This window comes from Hippocampus bargibanti, linkage group LG05 (assembly GCF_051943395.1).
Source record: "Hippocampus bargibanti isolate YZ-2025 linkage group LG05, ASM5194339v1, whole genome shotgun sequence".
Taxonomy (NCBI): Eukaryota; Metazoa; Chordata; class Actinopteri; order Syngnathiformes; family Syngnathidae; genus Hippocampus; species Hippocampus bargibanti.
In genome coordinates, this window is record NC_142738.1 from 26,110,007 (window position 1) to 26,129,627 (window position 19,621).

General features: G+C 38.7%; 1 protein-coding gene across 1 annotated transcript in view; it reads right to left on the reverse strand.

Annotated features, from left to right (window-relative positions):
- Positions 1 to 494: 494 nt before the first annotated feature.
- The window catches only part of ccdc73 (coiled-coil domain containing 73), a 30,818-nt gene continuing 11,691 nt past the window's right edge, over positions 495 to 19,621 (reverse strand). The window contains exons 5-20 of the mRNA XM_088997495.1: positions 18,616 to 18,651; positions 18,383 to 18,457; positions 16,507 to 16,545; positions 15,700 to 15,835; positions 14,125 to 14,204; positions 13,885 to 14,007; positions 13,692 to 13,751; positions 13,407 to 13,511; positions 10,316 to 10,387; positions 10,050 to 10,163; positions 6,873 to 7,044; positions 5,154 to 6,616; positions 3,032 to 3,122; positions 2,783 to 2,904; positions 1,038 to 1,111; positions 495 to 660 (exon numbers count right to left, since the gene is read on the reverse strand). Coding sequence (XP_088853621.1) covers positions 495 to 660; positions 1,038 to 1,111; positions 2,783 to 2,904; positions 3,032 to 3,122; positions 5,154 to 6,616; positions 6,873 to 7,044; positions 10,050 to 10,163; positions 10,316 to 10,387; positions 13,407 to 13,511; positions 13,692 to 13,751; positions 13,885 to 14,007; positions 14,125 to 14,204; positions 15,700 to 15,835; positions 16,507 to 16,545; positions 18,383 to 18,457; positions 18,616 to 18,651 — 2,928 coding nt within the window. The remainder of the gene's footprint in view (positions 661 to 1,037; positions 1,112 to 2,782; positions 2,905 to 3,031; positions 3,123 to 5,153; positions 6,617 to 6,872; positions 7,045 to 10,049; positions 10,164 to 10,315; positions 10,388 to 13,406; positions 13,512 to 13,691; positions 13,752 to 13,884; positions 14,008 to 14,124; positions 14,205 to 15,699; positions 15,836 to 16,506; positions 16,546 to 18,382; positions 18,458 to 18,615; positions 18,652 to 19,621) is intronic.

Below are 19,621 nucleotides of genomic sequence, written 5' to 3' on the forward strand. Positions count from 1 at the left end.
CTGAGACATGCAACCCCCATTGGCTCTTAAAGACTGAATGCTAATTACTTTTTACCACTGTTAAAGAGACAACAAAGCATGGCATTTGCTGTTTATTATTCTGAGCATTTTGTGTAAAACTAATGGCAAGAAACTGCGAATGATACTTGAAACATAACACAAACACTGGAGAAAAGCATTATAGATGCAGACTGTAAAACTTCACTTGTTAGTTTGTTCACTAAAACAAACAAATCAAATATTGTTCTGACAAGAATGGAAGTGATATTCTTCCCTTGCTTTGTCAGCTGTGAAACAACAATCTAAATGTGGACCAGGCAAACTACTTGAGGTGCAATAAATAAACAACCAAATAAATAAATAAATACATAAATTTCAAAAGGAGGAACATTGAACTTGGCGTACTATCAGTAAAAGTACTATGAGTTAATATTAATGTTTAATTCACAAATATATTAATATACTATACTGCAGTAGCAACATTTGATGTTTATTTAGCTGTCTGTACATCGTCGCTTGGACAGATGAAGACTCTCGGATTTTAAAAACTGTTCAATTTTGTATATCTGGTCTCTGAATGATGACTGTTGCTCTTCCTGAGAGCACAGAGGTTCCACTCCAGCATCAGATCTTGGAGCTACCGCGGACGTTGACGTTCTGCTTTACATGAACACAGAAAACATAACAATATACATATGTTAAATTCATGTGATGTTGCAAAACTAACACACAATGATGAACAAAATAACACATAATAAACTAGCAAATCAATGACACACACACATGCACGCATGCGCGCACACACACACACACACATACATGCACCCACGCATACATATACACACAGACACACGACACACACAACACACACACGCACACACACGCAGACACACGCATACACGCACACAGGACTTTAGTGCTGTTTGCTCCAACCTCCCCAACCTGTTGATTTGCATGCAAACAGACTTATTGACAAGGTATTTTTCTTGAACAGATACCAACTTGCTTGTACTGTATATGAATACATGCAGACATACCCAGAAGGACTTGGCCATGTGCTGGAAGAGTAAGATAATGGACAAGCAGGGATAAACGATGGAACTCTTCTTTCCTACGCGCACACACACACACGCACACACACACACACACACACACACACACACACACACACACACACACACACACACACACACACACACACACACACACACACACACACACACACACACACACACACACACAGACACACACACACGCACAAACACACACACACACATAAACAAATACAAAAAAACGAGAATCAAAAAATCATATGTGGTATTAAAAAAAAGATAACTCATTTAGGTCTCTTGAGTAACTGAAACCGATGGACAAAGAATGGTCAGATAAATTTCATTGGAACAAAATTGAAGCTAAAATTGATAATGCTGACAAAAATCCACCCGAAATAGAAAATTCTAGTCCAGACTAATCCTGTGTGAAGTTCGTACTATTCTGAGTGCACACAGAATGCAGATGACTTTTATTTTACATTACTAGACCAGTAGGTTCTTAACACCTCGATTGTATTGCACTTTATCTTCCGTAACAGCCCGCACTTGGATCTTATGTAAGCACAGTGATGGTTTGCAGTGATGAAAATAAAAGTGTGTGAAACTGTGAAAAAGAAAACGCAGACATAGGCGGATTAAAAAAATGGACAACTGATGGACAGATGAAGAAGAATGGGAGAAAAGTGAGCATGGAGAGACATCTACACAATTGCAAAATGTTTGTCACATTTATTTCGATTGTCCATTTGGTTGTCTAACAGGATGTACCCGGACGGACACATCAGTCAATACACATCTGAATCAACATCCTACGGAGAACTTCAAATTTTCAGTTTAAAGCAATGCTTTGGCCAGATTCTGACCACAAAAGTTGATAATGTGCTGTAAGAGCTCATTACATTTCATGATGTCAGATTAGGATAAGTGACAGACTCTGGTTTCTGTCTGATTATTGTACATGTGGTTTTGATGGTACAGTGATTATCATGTATTTAATCTCTGTTCAAATTATTGGCCCACCTAATGATTCCTCATGATAATGATTTTTACACTTGTTCATGGTTATTTCACTTTTTTTTCTTTCTGCTTCATGCCATTCAATGTTCCATGTACTCTCAACATCAATGATTCCCAGAGATGAGTATTCCGTCAGTATTGACAGAATCGATTGACAACTGAAAAAACTTACCTACGGACTAAACGTTGTTTGTCAACTGAATCACCACTTAAATGTAAATTGTTGTATTTGTAGTTCGAAAACATACAATGAAGAATGTTTGCCTTGAAGTAAACTTCCATTCCTGTTAAGAATGTAAAACGGGATACTGATGAAAAGTTAAAAAGAATTTGACGATGGAATGCATTATTTCTTCTTCCAAAAATTCACATGAACAATTTGTATCAAATATCATTGATCAGCACACGGAATAGAGTTTTTTTTTTGTAAGCAGAGCGAGACGTGTGAACCAAGGTAGTGATACTTATTTGACAATGTTTGGCAATGTCACCTGGGACAGATCACATCTTGCTTCGAAATGCTACGGTTGCAACTATTTTTTTTAAAATGTGTAATATATAATTGAAAACAACAATTAATTTTATTTTGAACATGCTTGAGTAGGGTCCAACATTAAGAGGGAGGTGATCAATGTCATTTTGGAGTTAGACGTTGTCGGCGTATTGAGACAATATTTGAAAAACAAATATAAAATCAAACTTCTGTAACTAACATTTGTTGCTCCTGTTTCTCTGACGCTCTCTCCAAAAACGTTCCAGTCTCCCCGCTTATGTTTCTTCATAAATTCTGCAGAGGCCTTCGACAGAATGGGGGTGCTGATGATCACCAATGGTTCTAAGAGGAATAAAATGAGACCCAGCAAGATAAAAACAGTAAGATCCTCTACAACAGACACATGTATACTAGAAAAGTGGAATGTCTCTGAATTATACAACAGCCAAATGCCTTTCAACTGCATCACCTTTACTGTGCTGGCTTGTAAGAAACATGCAGGGAGTCTGTGTGAGTTGCCCACAAGAAGCACTTGCATTTTCATCGGACACAGAGGAGCTCTGAAAACACACAATGGTTGATTGTTCATGCGAGAAAAATACAATTTGTTGCACAGAAAAATTCAGATATGACCAATCGTTTTCTCGTCAATTCTTTTTTGTTGACTTCTGCCCTCAAGTACAAGTCGGGATGATAAAAGACTTCCTCAATTCATATTTTCATTGGTAAGCAGTGTCTGGGATCCCTGCTGCGGGCTCGTGTATCTCTGTGGTCACCAACGTGGTTAAATAGCACTTCGATTGAAGGAGGTGGATGAGATCCACCCAAACTTCCTAACATGGGCCTGCGTACACATCAGGAACAATATCTCTCGACTGTTACACTGGGATGGTAGTCCCTTCTTTTAAGAAGGGATACAAGAACAGGGTTCTACATAAACAGTGGCCTGATACCACTTCTGACTGTATTGGGTTGCCCAAAATTCACCGACAGGAAAAAAGAACATGATAAAGTAAACACGTGTCCCCCCACACCTTTTTCGGTGATCCACTTGAGTTGTACCTTCTTGAATTGGTGGTACTGTGACAAATGGGTGACCAGATTCGCCTCTGAGGTCTTGGGCCAAAAAAGGCTTTTGTGCATATGTGTGTGTAGTTCGTATATATGACCCGTGGCTGTGTGGATTTTCTCTTGGTACTCCAGTTTCCTCCCACATTCCAGAAGCATGGAAGGTTAGGTTGACACTCTAAATCAGGGGTGTCAGACAATGTTTTGCTGCAGGCCACATTGTATTTATAATTTCCCTTGGTGGCGATGATAACCATAGATACATATAGCGGTAAATATTTCATTACATCCACTTACTATTTCTGATTCAAAACAAATTGTGAGATAACACATTTTGAAATCAGAGGTCAAGAATATAACACATAGAGAAATAGTTTGCTCAACTATTTTTGATGTTTCTGTAACAACACTTGCGATACCGTAATGTTATTATCTGTGGCATATGACGATTTGAAATTTAATAAAATCATGTACATTGACATGCTTGATTTGCTATCATGGGTCAAATAAAATGACTTGTTGGGCCTCATCTGGCCCCATAGCCTTGAATTTTACACCTGCCTATCTGTGTGAATGTTTGTGTGGATGTTTTATTATTTATTTTTTTTTGTCTGGCGACTCTGAAAGGGGGTCTCCGATCTCTGTGGTTGAAGTCACCGATGTGGTTACAAAGTTCCTCGGTGGCAAGGCCCCAAGGGTGGATGAGATCCGCCCGGAGTTCCTCAAGGCTCTGGATGTTGTGGGGCTGCCATGGCTGAGACGCCTCAGCAACATCGCGTGGTCATCGGGGAGAGTGCTTCTGGATTGGCAGACCGGGGTGGTGGTCCCCCTTTTTAAAAAGGGGGACCGGAGGGTGTGTTCCAACTACAGGGGAATCACACTACTCAGCCTCCCTGGTAAGGTCTATTCAGAGGTTCTAGAGGGGAGGGTCCGTCGGGAAGTTGAGCCTCATATTGGGAGGGATGGATCGATTTAAATCGATCAATCATCATTGATCTTTTTAAGAGTGAGGCATCATTTGAAAGGGGAGATATTGCAGTTTGTCTGCCAATATCAAACACGGACCCCAGCGTATGTCCCCTTACGTATATGTGGAGATCTTAACATACCAATCATTATCGTACATTTTTAGACCAGAAAAGGTAAAATAATGGTGAGTAAGTTGACTTGTCTACAACATTTGAACTGCAGATAACTCCACAGCTTCCGGTCATGATGATGTGTATCAACTTTTTTCGTTTCATTCTCTTCTACACTCGAAGACACCCCTGTGTAGTTGAATAAGGAGAAAAGCAAGTGATAGGCAGCACTACATGATATTTTGCACCATAATGAATCTAGCATAATAGCAGGAAAATCTATCAAACGATACCGTACAATTGGAATTAATTATTTTAACTGTACATTATATTCTGGTGTGCCTAATGTATGAACATGTATTTCAGTAGATCTGTTCACTTATGTTAATCTCCCTTAACACTTTTTAAAGTGACGCTGATTTAAATCTGTTGCGTGAAGCGTACCTGAACATTTGGCTGTAAGTTGGAGTCAGAGGTAGTCACCGGAAGAACTGTCAGTTTCATTGCACCGCCGCAGTCAAGTGATGGCCTATGACTCTTCACAATGGTCAAAGAAGACTCTTTCATAACAGCAAGGGTTTCTTTTACAACAGGCTGTGTTTGGCATTTCAAAGTGTCAAACTCATATGCCTCAACATTAACACGTTCTGATTGATCCGAGACTAACAAAACATTTTTTGGGTTGCTCTTTGAATCCTCATCAATGTCTGAGTTGGAAATGGAAATATTTAAATCCCCATAACAAATGACAGGTTCTGCCTGAGAGGTCATTCCACAGTCTTCCTTGGATGCATCACTTACAAAAACCTTGATGAGTCCATTTGAAAGCTCAGATGTATTCACATTCAGACATCCAACCGTGGTGTCGTCAATGGTTTTCTTGACCTCCTCATATATATATTCAGCCTTCATTTCATCTGTGGGGGTCACATTGGTGGTTATATGAACAGATTGTGTCATTGTCTGATTTTTCACTGACTGACTCAGAAGGTCAGAAACGTTAGTTTGAACATTATCTGTTGATTCATTTAATTTCATCACTTCTATGGTATTCTCAACCACTGTATAAGTTGCTCTTGGTGACAACTTGACTGTCTCAGAATTGGTTTGGACCTCAACCTGACATAAGTGTTGAGCCACATTGGCTGGAGGACCGCCAATGTGATGCGCTTCTTTAATGACAAGAGGATTGCAGTCTGCAACCTTCTTTGAGTCCTTTTGATCGCAGTCTGTCACGCAGACGGTCCCTATTTTGTCATTGAGGTCCACTAAGTCAGTGTCCGGTGGGATATTGCTCTTTATATGCCAAGTCATCTGGGCCTCCTGCTCTGTTTCCGTTTTTCCTTCATATTTCTCTCCACCCGTGAACTCTGCTTTTGTTTCTGCTTTGGACTTGTGTGCATCCACTTCACTGCATTCTTGAACGTTTCCACGATCTGCTGTTTGGGAAATAACAATCTTTTTCTCCTCTCCAGAACCTCTCTCATCCGGGTCATCGTGAGCACTCCTCACATGAATGTCATTTGTGTGTCCTCCATCAATATTGTTCCTTGCCTCTTTCACTTCTTCCACCCCACCACAATCTTGTCTACTCGGGCTTGTGCTCCCATTATCTCTCTTTCTGTCATTGGTCACTGGGTAATTGGTTGATTTTTTGTGTAGATTTGTGAAGATTTCACTAATAGCCAACTCATTCGCAGACTGATGAGAAGCCCGATCTGACTCTTCATTAGAGAGCTTTACGTTTGTGTTTGAGCTGTGTGTTGGCTTATTCAAAAGGGTATCATTCCGTTCTATTGTCTGTGAGACAATCAGAAGCGTTTTGGGTGAACTAATTGAAAAGGACTCCTCAAGTTGAACTTGCCGCTGAGTTTCAGACTTCCCAGAGAGATTTGGTGTTCCTTGTCCTATAAGAAAACAGTGCATGTGCACAAGAAAAAAAAGGAAAAACAAATGCATGACTTCAAGCTGTACTTAAAGTGCATAGATAAAAATATGGCCTGTAAGAAGAAAAAAAAGAAAGAAAATGCTTCTGTATTTTATCTGTTTATTTCGAGCATATCCCGATCCTACCCAAAATGCTACACTGTACTCAATTTTTGAAGAAGAAAAAAACAAATAATAAAGCATGCTCAACTCCCTGTTTATATTATGTTGGCTGACCTCCCATTTTACCATCCAGTTTAGTCTTAGTCCTCGTATCTTCCAGACAGTCCAAGATTTTGCTCTGAGAAATGGCTGTGTTCTGAAGGCTGCCAAAGACAGACAGTGTGGAGTTGGATCTGGGTTCATCAGAAGGTTTCCCTCTGGGTCCCTCTGCTAGACCGTGGAACATCTGAATAGAAAGACAGACAAGTTTAAAGAGAAACAAAACAATCCTCCTCAAGTTTAAAATCCAACAATGCTTCTTGATTAGCCTTGATCACACCAGCAGAGGGTAATGCACTTGAAGGCTGCTACTTTGTTTCAACGTGTTCACTGTGGCATTGTATCAATGTCTATGAAATTTTGAAAATAAACCATTCATTTGGGGTGCGCCTTCTACATTGGAAAGTATGGTATATTGTTTTTTCTTTGAGTAATTTCAAGTGACAAAACACTAACATCTTGTTTGTCATTTGTTACAATGTTGACTTCATTCGAAACAATGTCTTGGCACGATATTGCTATAGATGCAATAATGTGGACACATTACAAGAAATATCAGACTGAGCAAAATTGAACTGAGTGTTAGATGTATGATGACATTTTGATAACATTCATGGTGCACATCTCAAAAGTTAAAATGAAAATACAGCGCGGTTGTGCAAACATCGAAATAACGATATTAACTCAGCAAATTAGTTAATATATAATACAGTATATTAATATATAGTGCCTTTAATCTAAGTGAGAATGCTATTTGCCGCCATAGGTGGTATTAGTTTATTTTCAATTGTTGGGTTTTATTTTGTGGGACTGTGCATGTTAGAGGACAGTGGGACCCTGGCTTACGAACTTAATTGGTTCCCAGACAGAGTGTGTAAGGCGAAGTGTGTATCCCAAAAAATATTTTCCCATAGAAGAAAATATTGGGAAATATTTTCTCAAATGAGAACAATCCGTTCCCAGGTCCCCGATAAAACATAATTTTCTACTTTCTAATTTTCTAAGCCTTAAAGGACAACCGACGTCTCCGGACAATTTGTGTCCATAATTTGTAAAATGACTTCAAATGACTTCTACTGAGCGTATTTTACAAAGATTCCACAGCATATAGCAATATTTTACGTTTTGAGTCTCGCGCTGAATATTCAGGAAGTCTTGTTTTTGAGTTGGTGACGAGTCCGTACGTGACGTCAGTAAAGGACCGCCCTTTACCGTAAAAAAGATGCATTGTAGCGGTCCTTCCATCACATCAATGTATTTTGCTGTACTTGTTTGGTCTGGGGACCTCGTGTTGCACCCAAAAGCCGCCAGAAGGACAGAAGAGGGCGTCCAAGCGGCATATAAGGAATTTATCAGCATGTGGAAACGGAGGTGGCCACAGGAGGTCGCCATTTTGTGCCTCTTTTTTTGGGTGAGAGATTTCCCCCCAATGTTGCCTCAAAATGGCACAAATAAATTCTTGAATCGATTGCAAACATGTATGCTTTCCTCTTCAGAACTATTTGAATCATATTCATAACTGGATGTGTAACAAGAAAGCATATTCTCCGAATCTGAAGCCATTGTTTTTATTCTCCAGCAATGCAAGACGTCTTGGCGTGACGTCACGATCTGGGGGCGGGACTTTCTGAAAATGCCCAATTCGCAGCTCAATTTTTTGCAGATTTTGGACACTTTAAGTCATTTTTATTTGTGTTTTGCATTTGACTAAAAATATCATACTGCGTGTTTTGGGTATTTTAGATGGTATAAAACGTTTTTCTGATGTCAGTTAAAAAACAAAAAAGTGACGTCGGTTGCCCTTTCAAACTACAGTAAAGTCTCGTTATATCGATATTCAAGGGAATCCGAAAAAATATCGATATAACCGGGACTATCGATATATCCGACCCTGTTTGCATGTAATTTTCTCCGTGCGTGCATAGAAATAGTATCGATATAACCAGGACTATCGATATATCCGATATCGATATAACGAGACTTTACTGTACATAAAATATACCTTATTTTACGTATAATAAATGTGCTATAGTATTATGATTAAAGAAATAAAATGTACTGTACAATAAAGTCATTTTATTTACCTTTGTGATGGTCGTTAATGGCTTGATGCAATGGAGTGTCCGGTTTCCTCAGCATTAAACACTTGATGAGGAACATAGGCTTCTTTCACCATCTTGAGGAATCATCCCTTGTACGTGCTTTCTCTGTGATAATTGTATTTACTTCATCAATTGTAATATGTTTAGCTGGGTTGATAGCTTTTTGCATCAAGTGTACATATGACTTGTGCGGGTTATTTGTGGAACCTGATTGATGGGATGTTTAACCTTCCAGTCTACACTCTGCTTTTGAACTATCAAAGTTGAAATGATTCCAAATTTCACTGTTTTCTATACATTTTCTCACCATTTTACTTGTTTTTTTTTCACTTTTGTTTTATTTTGTTTGAAGCTCTGTCCTCTCCCTTTCGTGTGTGTGTGTGTGTTTTCTCACTCTCTCTCTGCCTGTCTCTTTAATGTTTAACCCCTCCCCCCCCCACACACACACAATGCTGGGTTCTTGACCAATCACGTGGCTTTAACCGAAGACGCCATTTTATTTTTTGGAGAACGCCCTCACTCTTTCTCTGTCAGTAACCCCATCCCCCACTGCTGCGTTCTTGACCAATCACGTGGCTTTAACCAACGACTGGGGGCAGGGAATAGAGAACGAAAAAAAAAGTCCGCTGCCATTTCCTTGTTTGGAGAACGGTCTCGTTCACTAACGACACATCACTCATTGTGGCAGCTCCGTGTGTATCCCGAAAAATAGTTTGTATGCCAACATTTTCATAAATGTAACGTTCGTAAACCGAAACGTTCATAAGCCAAGGGGTTCGTAAACCGAGGTCCCACTGTATTTTCTCTTCAGACACTTTTTAAATTTTGGTTTATCGTTGAGGACTCTCTGTTGTATCGAAGCAGTTCCAACATTTGAGTCAAAATAATCATTTATTTTGGTGTTTCATGTAAACATTTCATGATATTCCAGTGTGGTTTATTGTGATCATATCTTCCTCTGTAAAATTTTACTTGTCCTATGTTTGCGTGAATGATTGGGAGAACAATTGGAAAAAGTGCATTCAGGTCAGGTTCTTTGTTAGGTGTCATTCAATTAAAAATTCAAGAGACCGGTAAATCTTTTGCATACCTCCAAATTACGTGTGTTCTGGGCTTGCTCTTTGACCTGTGTACACAATTGACTGTATTTCTGCTGGAGGTCATCATGCACTTCAGTCAGTGCTTGAAAATTTTGCTGTTCACTCTACATGTAAAAGAGAAACATTTTCTTTTATCACCAAACTATTATCATTGCTCATTTCTCCTTTTTAAGTACATTACAGTTGCTTCTATGACTTTAACCAACAAGAAATTGATCTCTTTCATTTTGGTCCAAAATGGTTTCGTATATCTCACCATCAATTGAACAACTTTTTCTTCCATTGTCTTGCTCTTCTGTTGCATCTCTGAATGATCCAGTTTGAGGGTCTGTAGTAAAATTACTCACATCAATAAGAGTACAATAATGTAGTTGAGTTTATTAAACAAGAATATATATACAGGTAACATCCGACTTACGACCGGGTTCCGTTCCAACAAAACGGTCGTTAAGTCGAAATCCATTCAAAATGGCCAAAATGAGGTTTATACGATAGGATAGCATACAATGTCAATTTGTTGTTTTCTATTGAATAGCATTATATACCAAACTGTTTACAGTTCATTTATACATTTTATAACGTTTAGTGTCATTCTTATCATTTTATGCTTTGTATTATCGATTTTTATTACTGTATACCTGTACCTGTAATATACTGTACAGTTTATGTATAAATTTTATACCTTTCAGTGTCATTCTTAATCATTTTATATTTCATATTATCAATTTTTATTAGTATATACCTGTACCTGTAATATATATCCAAACTGTTTACTGTACAGTTTATTTATACATTTTATACAGTTTAGTGTCATTTTTATCATTTTATATTTCATATTATCAATTTTATTACTGTATACCTGTACCTATAATATAGTGTACAGTTTATTTATAAATTTTCTACCTTTTAGTGTCGTTTTTAATCATTTAATATTTCATATTATCAATTTTTATTAATGTATACCTGTACCTATAATGTATAGCAAACTGTGTACTGGACAGTTTATTTATACATTTTACACTTAGCTTTTAGTGTCGGCGCACACGTTTTCTGCTGACTCAAATACGCATGGCTTCCCACGCATGCACGCTGTTGGAAAATCGCTCTCCCTGCTAACGGAGAAGCCAGAAGAAGTCGCTCGACACACCCGGACGGACTCAGGCGGAAGCAGAAGTGAAAAAAAAGCAGTGTACAGTAGATGGTGCCAAGACGGTAACGGTATCTGTATGTATAACTACTGTACTGTGAGTGTAGTCACGCAGTAAATTGCTATGCGAGAGTGAGATGCTAGCTGGCTAATATATATATATATATATATATATATATATATATATATATATATATATATATATATATATATATATATATATACCACCTTTTCCAGCTACTCCCCTCAGGCAGGCGCTACCAATCCATGCACACCAAATCCAGCAGACATTTAAACAGCTTCTTCCCCCAAGCCATTAACTCTTTGAACTCTTCAACAGTAGCCAAAATGGAACTGTATAGTGCCACTTAGCAGTTTTTTTGACGACGATACTAGTGCAGCGTGTTCTACCGGAAACAAATTCCTTGTGTGTTCTACATACTTGGCAATAAAGATGATTCTGATTCTGATATACACACACAAAGGTGCCAACAGGTGTTTCTGCTCCATTGTGGCCATGAAAAGAGCAGACTTCCTTTGGGGTAATCAAAGGGGGTCTCTTCATTCCCTTTAAAATTAGTGCATGAGAGGCACATATTGATATAATGGAAGCAGAAACTTTTTAACAATCTATGTTGAAGTTTGAGAGATGCAAAATCATCACTTTTCTGCTGTGAAATGTAAATTTCTCCACTGTGAGACTAATAAAGGCAGACTAATAAAGAAATTTACATTTCACAGCATGATGAAAGGAATGAAAGTAGAAAAACCAATCCAATCCAATCCAATCCCATCCTGGATATTTATGAGGTGTAACAGTGACACTCTCGACACACTCTGCATGTCATGGAGACCTCTGCCAAACATACTAAATGTAGTCATCGCCGCTTTTTATACTGTAGCGCACTTGCACTTATTATTAAGCCCTTGTGACAATGACTCATCATTTTTAAACTCTGGGGCAAATTTGAGTCTTCAATTACAAGTAGTCTAAAATACTGCAGGTGTGTATAGGACTTTGGGAAGACGGGTGGCTATGAGAAAAGCTGTGCAAGCACAGGTAGAACATTCTTTGTAACATCCTTTGAAATGTAAACTCACAACCGCGTCTTACTGGGAAGAAGCTGTGCTGTCTTAAATTCAATTACAGTGAGACCTCAACTTACAAACACCTCAATTTACAAACTTTTTGTCTTACAAATGTCACATTTAGGAAAATTAAACCTTATAATAAGCACTATTTTCATAATACACACCCACCACGGCTGGCGGAGTGATCTTCGGGGGAAGCACACGACCGAACAGAACCACAGGTTAAGTTACCAACAGTACTTATGGAAGGTGACTCTCCTTCCATAAGCCATCAACGACCATCAAAAAGGTCAATAACACTTCTCATCTCATTTTCCGTACCGCTTATTCCTCATTAGGGTCGCGGGGGTTGCTGGAGCCTATCACCCTGAATTGGTTGCCAGCCAATCGCAGGGCACACAAAGACATACAACAGTCACTCTCACACTCACACCTAGGGACAATTTGGAGTGGTCAATCTGCCTGCCATGCATGTTTTTGGAGTGTGGGAGGAAACCGGAGTACCCGGAGAAAACCCACGCGGGTCCGGGGAGAACATGCAAACTCCACACAGGGAGGCCGGACCGGGACGCGAACCGGCGACCTCTGCACTGTGAAGCCGGTGTGCTAACCACTTGACTACCGGGCCGCCCTCAATAACACTTTATTTCTTTAATTACATTCGTCATGTAATGCGCCTCTCTTTCCAAACAGCAATTCCCTTTGACCTTCGACCTCCAGCGCCTTTCCATCAAGCCATAAATGACCATCACAAATGTAAATAAAGTGACTTTATGATACAATTCAGTGTATGTCTTTCATTACAATACAATAGCACATTTATTATACATAGAATAAGGTATGTCGTGTGTAGTTTTAAGGCTTATTTAGTTGAAAAGTATATTTTATGGAAACACAGGAACGGATTATTCCCATTTTAATGGTTTCCTATGGGATTTTTTTTTTTTTTGAGATAAATTTTCAAGTGAATAAATATACTGGATATATAAAAATAAGTAAGTAAATAAATGAGAAAAACACAGCAATGTAAAACTAAAGAAAGTGATTTCATCAATTCAAAAGTACAGTTGTTATCATGTATAGTAAATACTCCTCCAAAAACTCCGACCTTGTACTGCTCCTCTTGCGTCTGCAGTTGCAGCTCTAGTCTGTTCACAGCCTTTGTCTGGTTCAAAAAGAGTTGCTGAGTGTGCTGCAGGGACATCATCACCTCCTTGACAGTCACACATACAAAATCAACACGTTTTATATCTACTAAGGCGTAGGAGCAGATATACACCTTTTTTATTAATAAATTTGTGAAAAACACGCAGACCAAATGCTGGTTGCAGGAAGTTATGAAAGGTTGACACACTACACTGTGAGTATTTTCACAGTTTGTCGAATCACTGACTTGTTTCTCTGAACGCAGAGCTGCATACTCGTCCTGTAACCTACGGTTCATTTCCTTTTCCTAAACAAACGAACATAAGTTAATAAGCACTTGAAGACCTTGCCTTTTTCCAATTACTTTGTGTCACACGCACGGAATGACAAACGTGTGTACGAAAGTTTAAATTCAATTAGCATAGCTTATTGAGAGTTACCATGCTCAGTTTATAAATCAGATGATTTAGATGCTGCTCTTTGTGTGTCACTATGTTGTCGCTTTCATGACGGACTGATGACAAATTGGTTTTGATCAGTTTGGTGTTGACCTCCTCTAACTCCTGAAAAACATAACTAGTTGAAATTATCTTCCAGCCAAGCTAAGAAGATGATGATTTTGCAATGGCTCAGATTCCATCTATGTTGTAACCCGTTGATCATTTTCAGTTACAATATACCTTTAAAAGTTTCTCAATGGTTGCTTCGTGTTCTTCATTTGAAGCTGTCAGTTTCTTATTTCTTTTCATGGCTTCTTCAACTGTCAGAAAAGCACAAACCAACCCCCCCCCCCCCCCCACACACACAAACGATTGGTGTGAGCAGGACAGACTTCATTTCATCTGTGCTATATGTCATGCATATTAGCATATTTGACAATAAAGCTGACTTTGACTTGTGGTATCAATGCACTGGATGTTTTGTTCTGATTCATAAACCTTTACACAAATGCTCATTTTCGAGCATGGTGGTGTACAGAGAGACCTCTTTTGCACCGTATTTTTGTCTGTCAGCATTTCTACAAAGATGACTAAGGTACAACTAATCTAATTGAAGAAGATGGGGATTTTTTTTACAGTTTAAATTGGTAAATTGGTATTTAGACAATACATATTGATTCATATGTCACTTTAACAGCAGCTGAAGCTGCAATAAAGCGCTAATCATGGACAAGTATCATATACAGGAAATAAAGCACTAGTATAATAAAGCAAATTAGTAGAAAGCACCAGGGAGTGAAACCAAGATCAAGTCGGAATTATTGTTCATTACACCACTTGAACATTGTTTCCAGGATTTTATTAATCTGACAATTAAAGGACAACCAACATCACTTTTTTGTTTCCTAACTGACATCAGGAAAACGTTTTATAGCATCTAAAACACCCAAAACATGCAGTATGATATTTTTATTCAAATGCAAAATACCAATAAAAATTACTTAAAGTGTCAGCAAATCGGCAAATAATTGAGCTCCGAATTGGGCATTTTCAGAAAGTCCCGCCCCCAGTTCGTGACGTCACGCCAAGACGTCTTGCATTGCTGGAGAATCAAAACAATGGCTTCAGATTCGAAGAATATGCTTTCTTGTTACACATCCAGTTATGAATATTATTCAAATAGTTCTGAAGAGGAAAGCATGCATGTTTGCAATCGAGTAAAGAATTTATAACGTGCCATTTTGAGGCAACATTGGGGGCAAATGTCTCACCCAAAAAGAGGCAGAAGAAAATGGTGACTTCTTGTAGACATGACAGTGTATTGCGTTTCCACAGGCTGATAAATTCCTTATATGGAGCTTGGACGCCCTCTTCTGGCGCTACACGAGGTTTTCAGACCAAACAAGCATTGACGTGATGGAAGGACTGCTACAATGTGTCCTTTTTTTCGGTCAGGGGCGTTCCTTCAGTGACGTCACGTACAGGCTCGTCACCAACTCAAAAACAAGACTTCCGGAATATTCAGCACGAGTCTTAAAACGTAAAATATAGCTATATGCAGTGGAATCCTTGTAAAATACACTCAGTAGAAGTCATTTGAAGCCATTTTACAAATTATGGACACAACTTGTCCGGAGACGTCGGTTGTCCTTTAAGCAAAGATTTTATTTGGCCAATATGACAGATAGTAAAATGACCTGATAACTTACATTTTTGATGCCGTTTTAAGGTCATTTTGAGCACAATTTAACTGATTTGTACTAACCCAAAGAAACTCTACAGCTACATTTGCATTCTTGAAAATCCTTCAGTTACCATTCTGCTCCAGTTGCTCATGGGCCTTCTTGATTGTCGCACACTGCCGTGATAGAACGGCAAACCGTTTCTCTACCTCCACCATTTGGATCAGGTGACTGTCTTTTGACCGAACCTGTAAAGCTTGCTTTTGTTCCTGTCGAAGTAAAAGGACAGATATCAAGTAGACAGGATGAACTACAACTATTAGATAAAATAATGATTGTGTTGAAATAATTAAATAAACAAATACATTCTCTTCTTTTCCTTTCGGTTTTATACATTCATGAAAAAAAATAAAACAATTGCATCCCATTGGTGTGAGATGCTTACCCAATATACTCTTGACAACAAGAAACATAAGAAGTTGAAAGCACCAATCGACTCTTCGATACAATAATTCAGCCAAAACAGTTGTTGATCATGGTTTAACACTTGGCGTGGTTTTGTGAATTGAAGGCATCAGCAAAGTCCATGCCTCACAGAGCTTTAGCACTCCTCAAACTGCCATTACAGTTTGATTGTCTGCATCACTCGTTCTTCAATAATTCACTCCCTTCGCTCTCATTTCACTCCCCTTTATCTTAATACACCACCCTTTTTTAAACTCCCCTCCCGTGCCACTGGCATAGGAAGAGGGCTCGACCAAGCGAAGCCCGGTGATAAAATATTTTAAGATTGTCATGGCAGTTCAAGTGTCACACTCTCCCTATCCGTTAGTGGTGATGATCTCCACCATCTAAAATTTGGTCCTCCTATTCCCCCAGTTATTTTTTTCTCACTCCCACCTTCTTCTGTCAACAATATAAACAAAAAAACCCTCCTTACCAACTCATCGGATTTCTTTTCAAAGTTGTACTTCAGCAGCTGAAAGACAGGGACAAACTCACACCAAAATCGACAACACAATAGTTTTGAATCATAGTGATTCTTAAAAAAATCATAAAGTACATGTGCCTCACAAATGTAACAAAATGTTGCCAATTGGTAGTTGAGTATTAATATGGCAAGAAAAAAATACAATTGATCTTTCCAAGATGAATGTATCATGACAAAAGATTATTGTAAAATCTATTTATATATTTTCTCAAAATATATTTGATTTTCATTTGTTGGATGGAAAGTAATTTTGACAGAATTAAACTTCAAATGTAAAAATCCACACTTTTGTTTGGGATTAATTACACAGCTGATCCATCTGAGCAAACATGTAATTTAACATATACAGTAAAGTCTCGTTATATCGATATCGGTTATATCGATAGTACCGCTTATTACGATATTATTTTCGTTTCCCTTGCACATTTCTAGTCTTTTTATGTATAATTAGTACCGTTTAGTACGATACCCTGTTGTTACGATAATTCGGTTATTACGGTGCTCCTTTTCATCCCCCGCCGGCCATTTTTGTTGTTTACATCGATATATCCGTCGCGCCATTGTTCAACTTGGTCAACTTGGTCACGTGTCTGAGCCGCCATGGTTACGTTGTCACGCCGCCATCGGTCGCGCCATTGGTCGCGCCGTGTCACGCCATTCGGTCGACTTGGTCAGGTGACTTGGTGACGTGCCCAGCACTCGTGTAGCAGAGCCATTTTCATTTTCAGACGCTAGCTCGTGTGTAGCAGACGAGATTGAAGTGTTTGTGTTAAAAGGTAAAAATGGGAAGCAGAAGAAGATTGATGACTTTTTTAAATTGTATACATAATACAGTAAGATGTAAGCGTTGCAGTTTCCCTGTTGTGTTATGTACATGCCCACTGTACTGTATATGAATGCAATCGTTTTTTGCAACAATGTTTCTTGTTTTGTCTGCTGAAGCGCGATGATTTTGAAAATTATTAACATTCCATACTGTGTATTAAAGGACAGCCGATGTCACTTTTTATTCAAATGCAAATAAAAATGACTTCACGCCAAGACGTCTTGCATTGCTTGTGAATCCAAACAATGGCTTCAGATTCGGATAATATGCTTTCTTGTTACACATCCAGTTATGAATATGTTTCAAATACACTGTAGTTCTGAAGATTAAAGCATACATGTTTACAATCATTAAAGAATTATATGTGCCATTTTGAGGCAACATTGGGGGAACAAAAAAGGGAGCTAATTAAAGCAGCTCCGTTTCTTATATGGCGCTTGGCTGCCTTCTTTTGGCGGCTTTTGTTTAATGCAGTTAAGCGCAGGATCGGATATATCGATAGTCCCGGTTATATCGATATGTTTTCGGACTCCCTTGAGTATCGATATAACGAGACTTTACTGTATATAGTCAAGAAGCTCGTGAAAAAGTGCTTTAATCACAAGAGTACATGTGAAAATTATAAAATCGAATCACTAGACTGTGTCCTAAGAATTAAGACAGTTGGACCTCAATTTAAACACACACAGCAGTTAATGTCTCCCGTATAGAATATCAAAAAAAACCAGCCTCATCTTGTCTCCGTACAAGACGGCTGGTCGTTAAAGTGCAGCGGTGCATGGGGATAGCTGTTTGTCACCTCTGTGGCATCGAGCCCGAGGACAAATGCACTGTAAGCCAAATTGGCTCGCACCTTCTGCCTTCGACTTAGCAGAGGACGTCTGGTTTATAACAGATCCACGGTAAATCATGATTTGTCTCAAGCATGAATAAGAAAAATGAAGTCATAAATGTGATAGTGTGAAGAGGATAAATGAACAGAAAGTACAAGTTCAGTACCTGGAGCGCCTTCAGTTCTTCTTTCAAGGTGCTAATCTCCTTCTCTTTTAACTCAGAAATGACCTGGTATTTCCCCTAAAACGTTATATTATTCGTCCGAGTGTCAAAAAAGTCATAAAAGTCATAGCTTAGTGCAAAAGAATGCATTCCAACGGCCAATAGGGTGCAAGTGAGATAAGAAAATTTATTGCTAAAACAGTAATTTTAGATTCGCCTGGACTGGGTGTTCATACCTTCTCCTCTTCTGTGTTTCTTATTTTGGCCTGTAACTTGAGAAAAATATCAAGATATAAGATTCATCTGTGTAATGAAAAGGTTTCTTCAGCCGTCATCTGTACTTCTTTGAAGGTGTCAGACGTTTCGCTTCTTATCCAAGATGCTTTGTCAGCAAACAAAAGTATTTTGCTGGTAGTTTCGGCCCTGTATATATCCCTACTGTCCAGACGTGGCAGTGCCAGACTCTGCTATGATTGGTCCCTCCTCTTAGGGGGGAGCAGAGGACTACTCCCTGTGGCTACACTGATTACTCCTATTGCCCTGACTGATTACCTCTATTGTGCAGCCCGAGTATGAGGTCTATTTGCCCCATTTGCTCTGGTATCACCTCATCAGCATAACTAAGCCTATGTTGCCTAAGTAGTCTGTTGTACGAACGATACAAATTCGACCTCATCCCACCATGGCGATTTAGTGAATGATTTTGCTGTTTCATGAAAATAGCTTCTTCTTTTATTCCCCTTTCAAACGATGATCTATTTTATTTCGCTTAGATTTTAACCTCATTGTCGTCAAATGAGTGGTTGCTAGCTTTTAGGTGCATATGTACTGCCAATTGAGGCCCACTAGTATTATCCCTGCAATGTTGACAAAGTCTTTTTTTGAGAATTTGTTTAGTCTCCCCGATGTATTGCTCTTTACAATTTTCATTTTTACAATGTATTGAATAAACTACATTACTTTGTTTTTCATTTGGCAGCCTATCTTTTGGATGCACTAATTTTTGCCTGAAAGTTTTTATCAGTTTGAAATAAGTAGGCCAAACAAGGACAGATGACTGCTGAAGAAACCTTTTCAACAAAAGATATAAGATGGTTGGAAGGTTGTGGTCATTGATCAGACTTTTTTTTTTAGAAAATCCATATTGGTTTACGCCTTCGAGGCAGTCTTAACTCGACATGGTTTTCCAAACTTTTCACAAGTCACAGTCTCGCAGAAGCCAATTGAACTGCTGAAATGTAA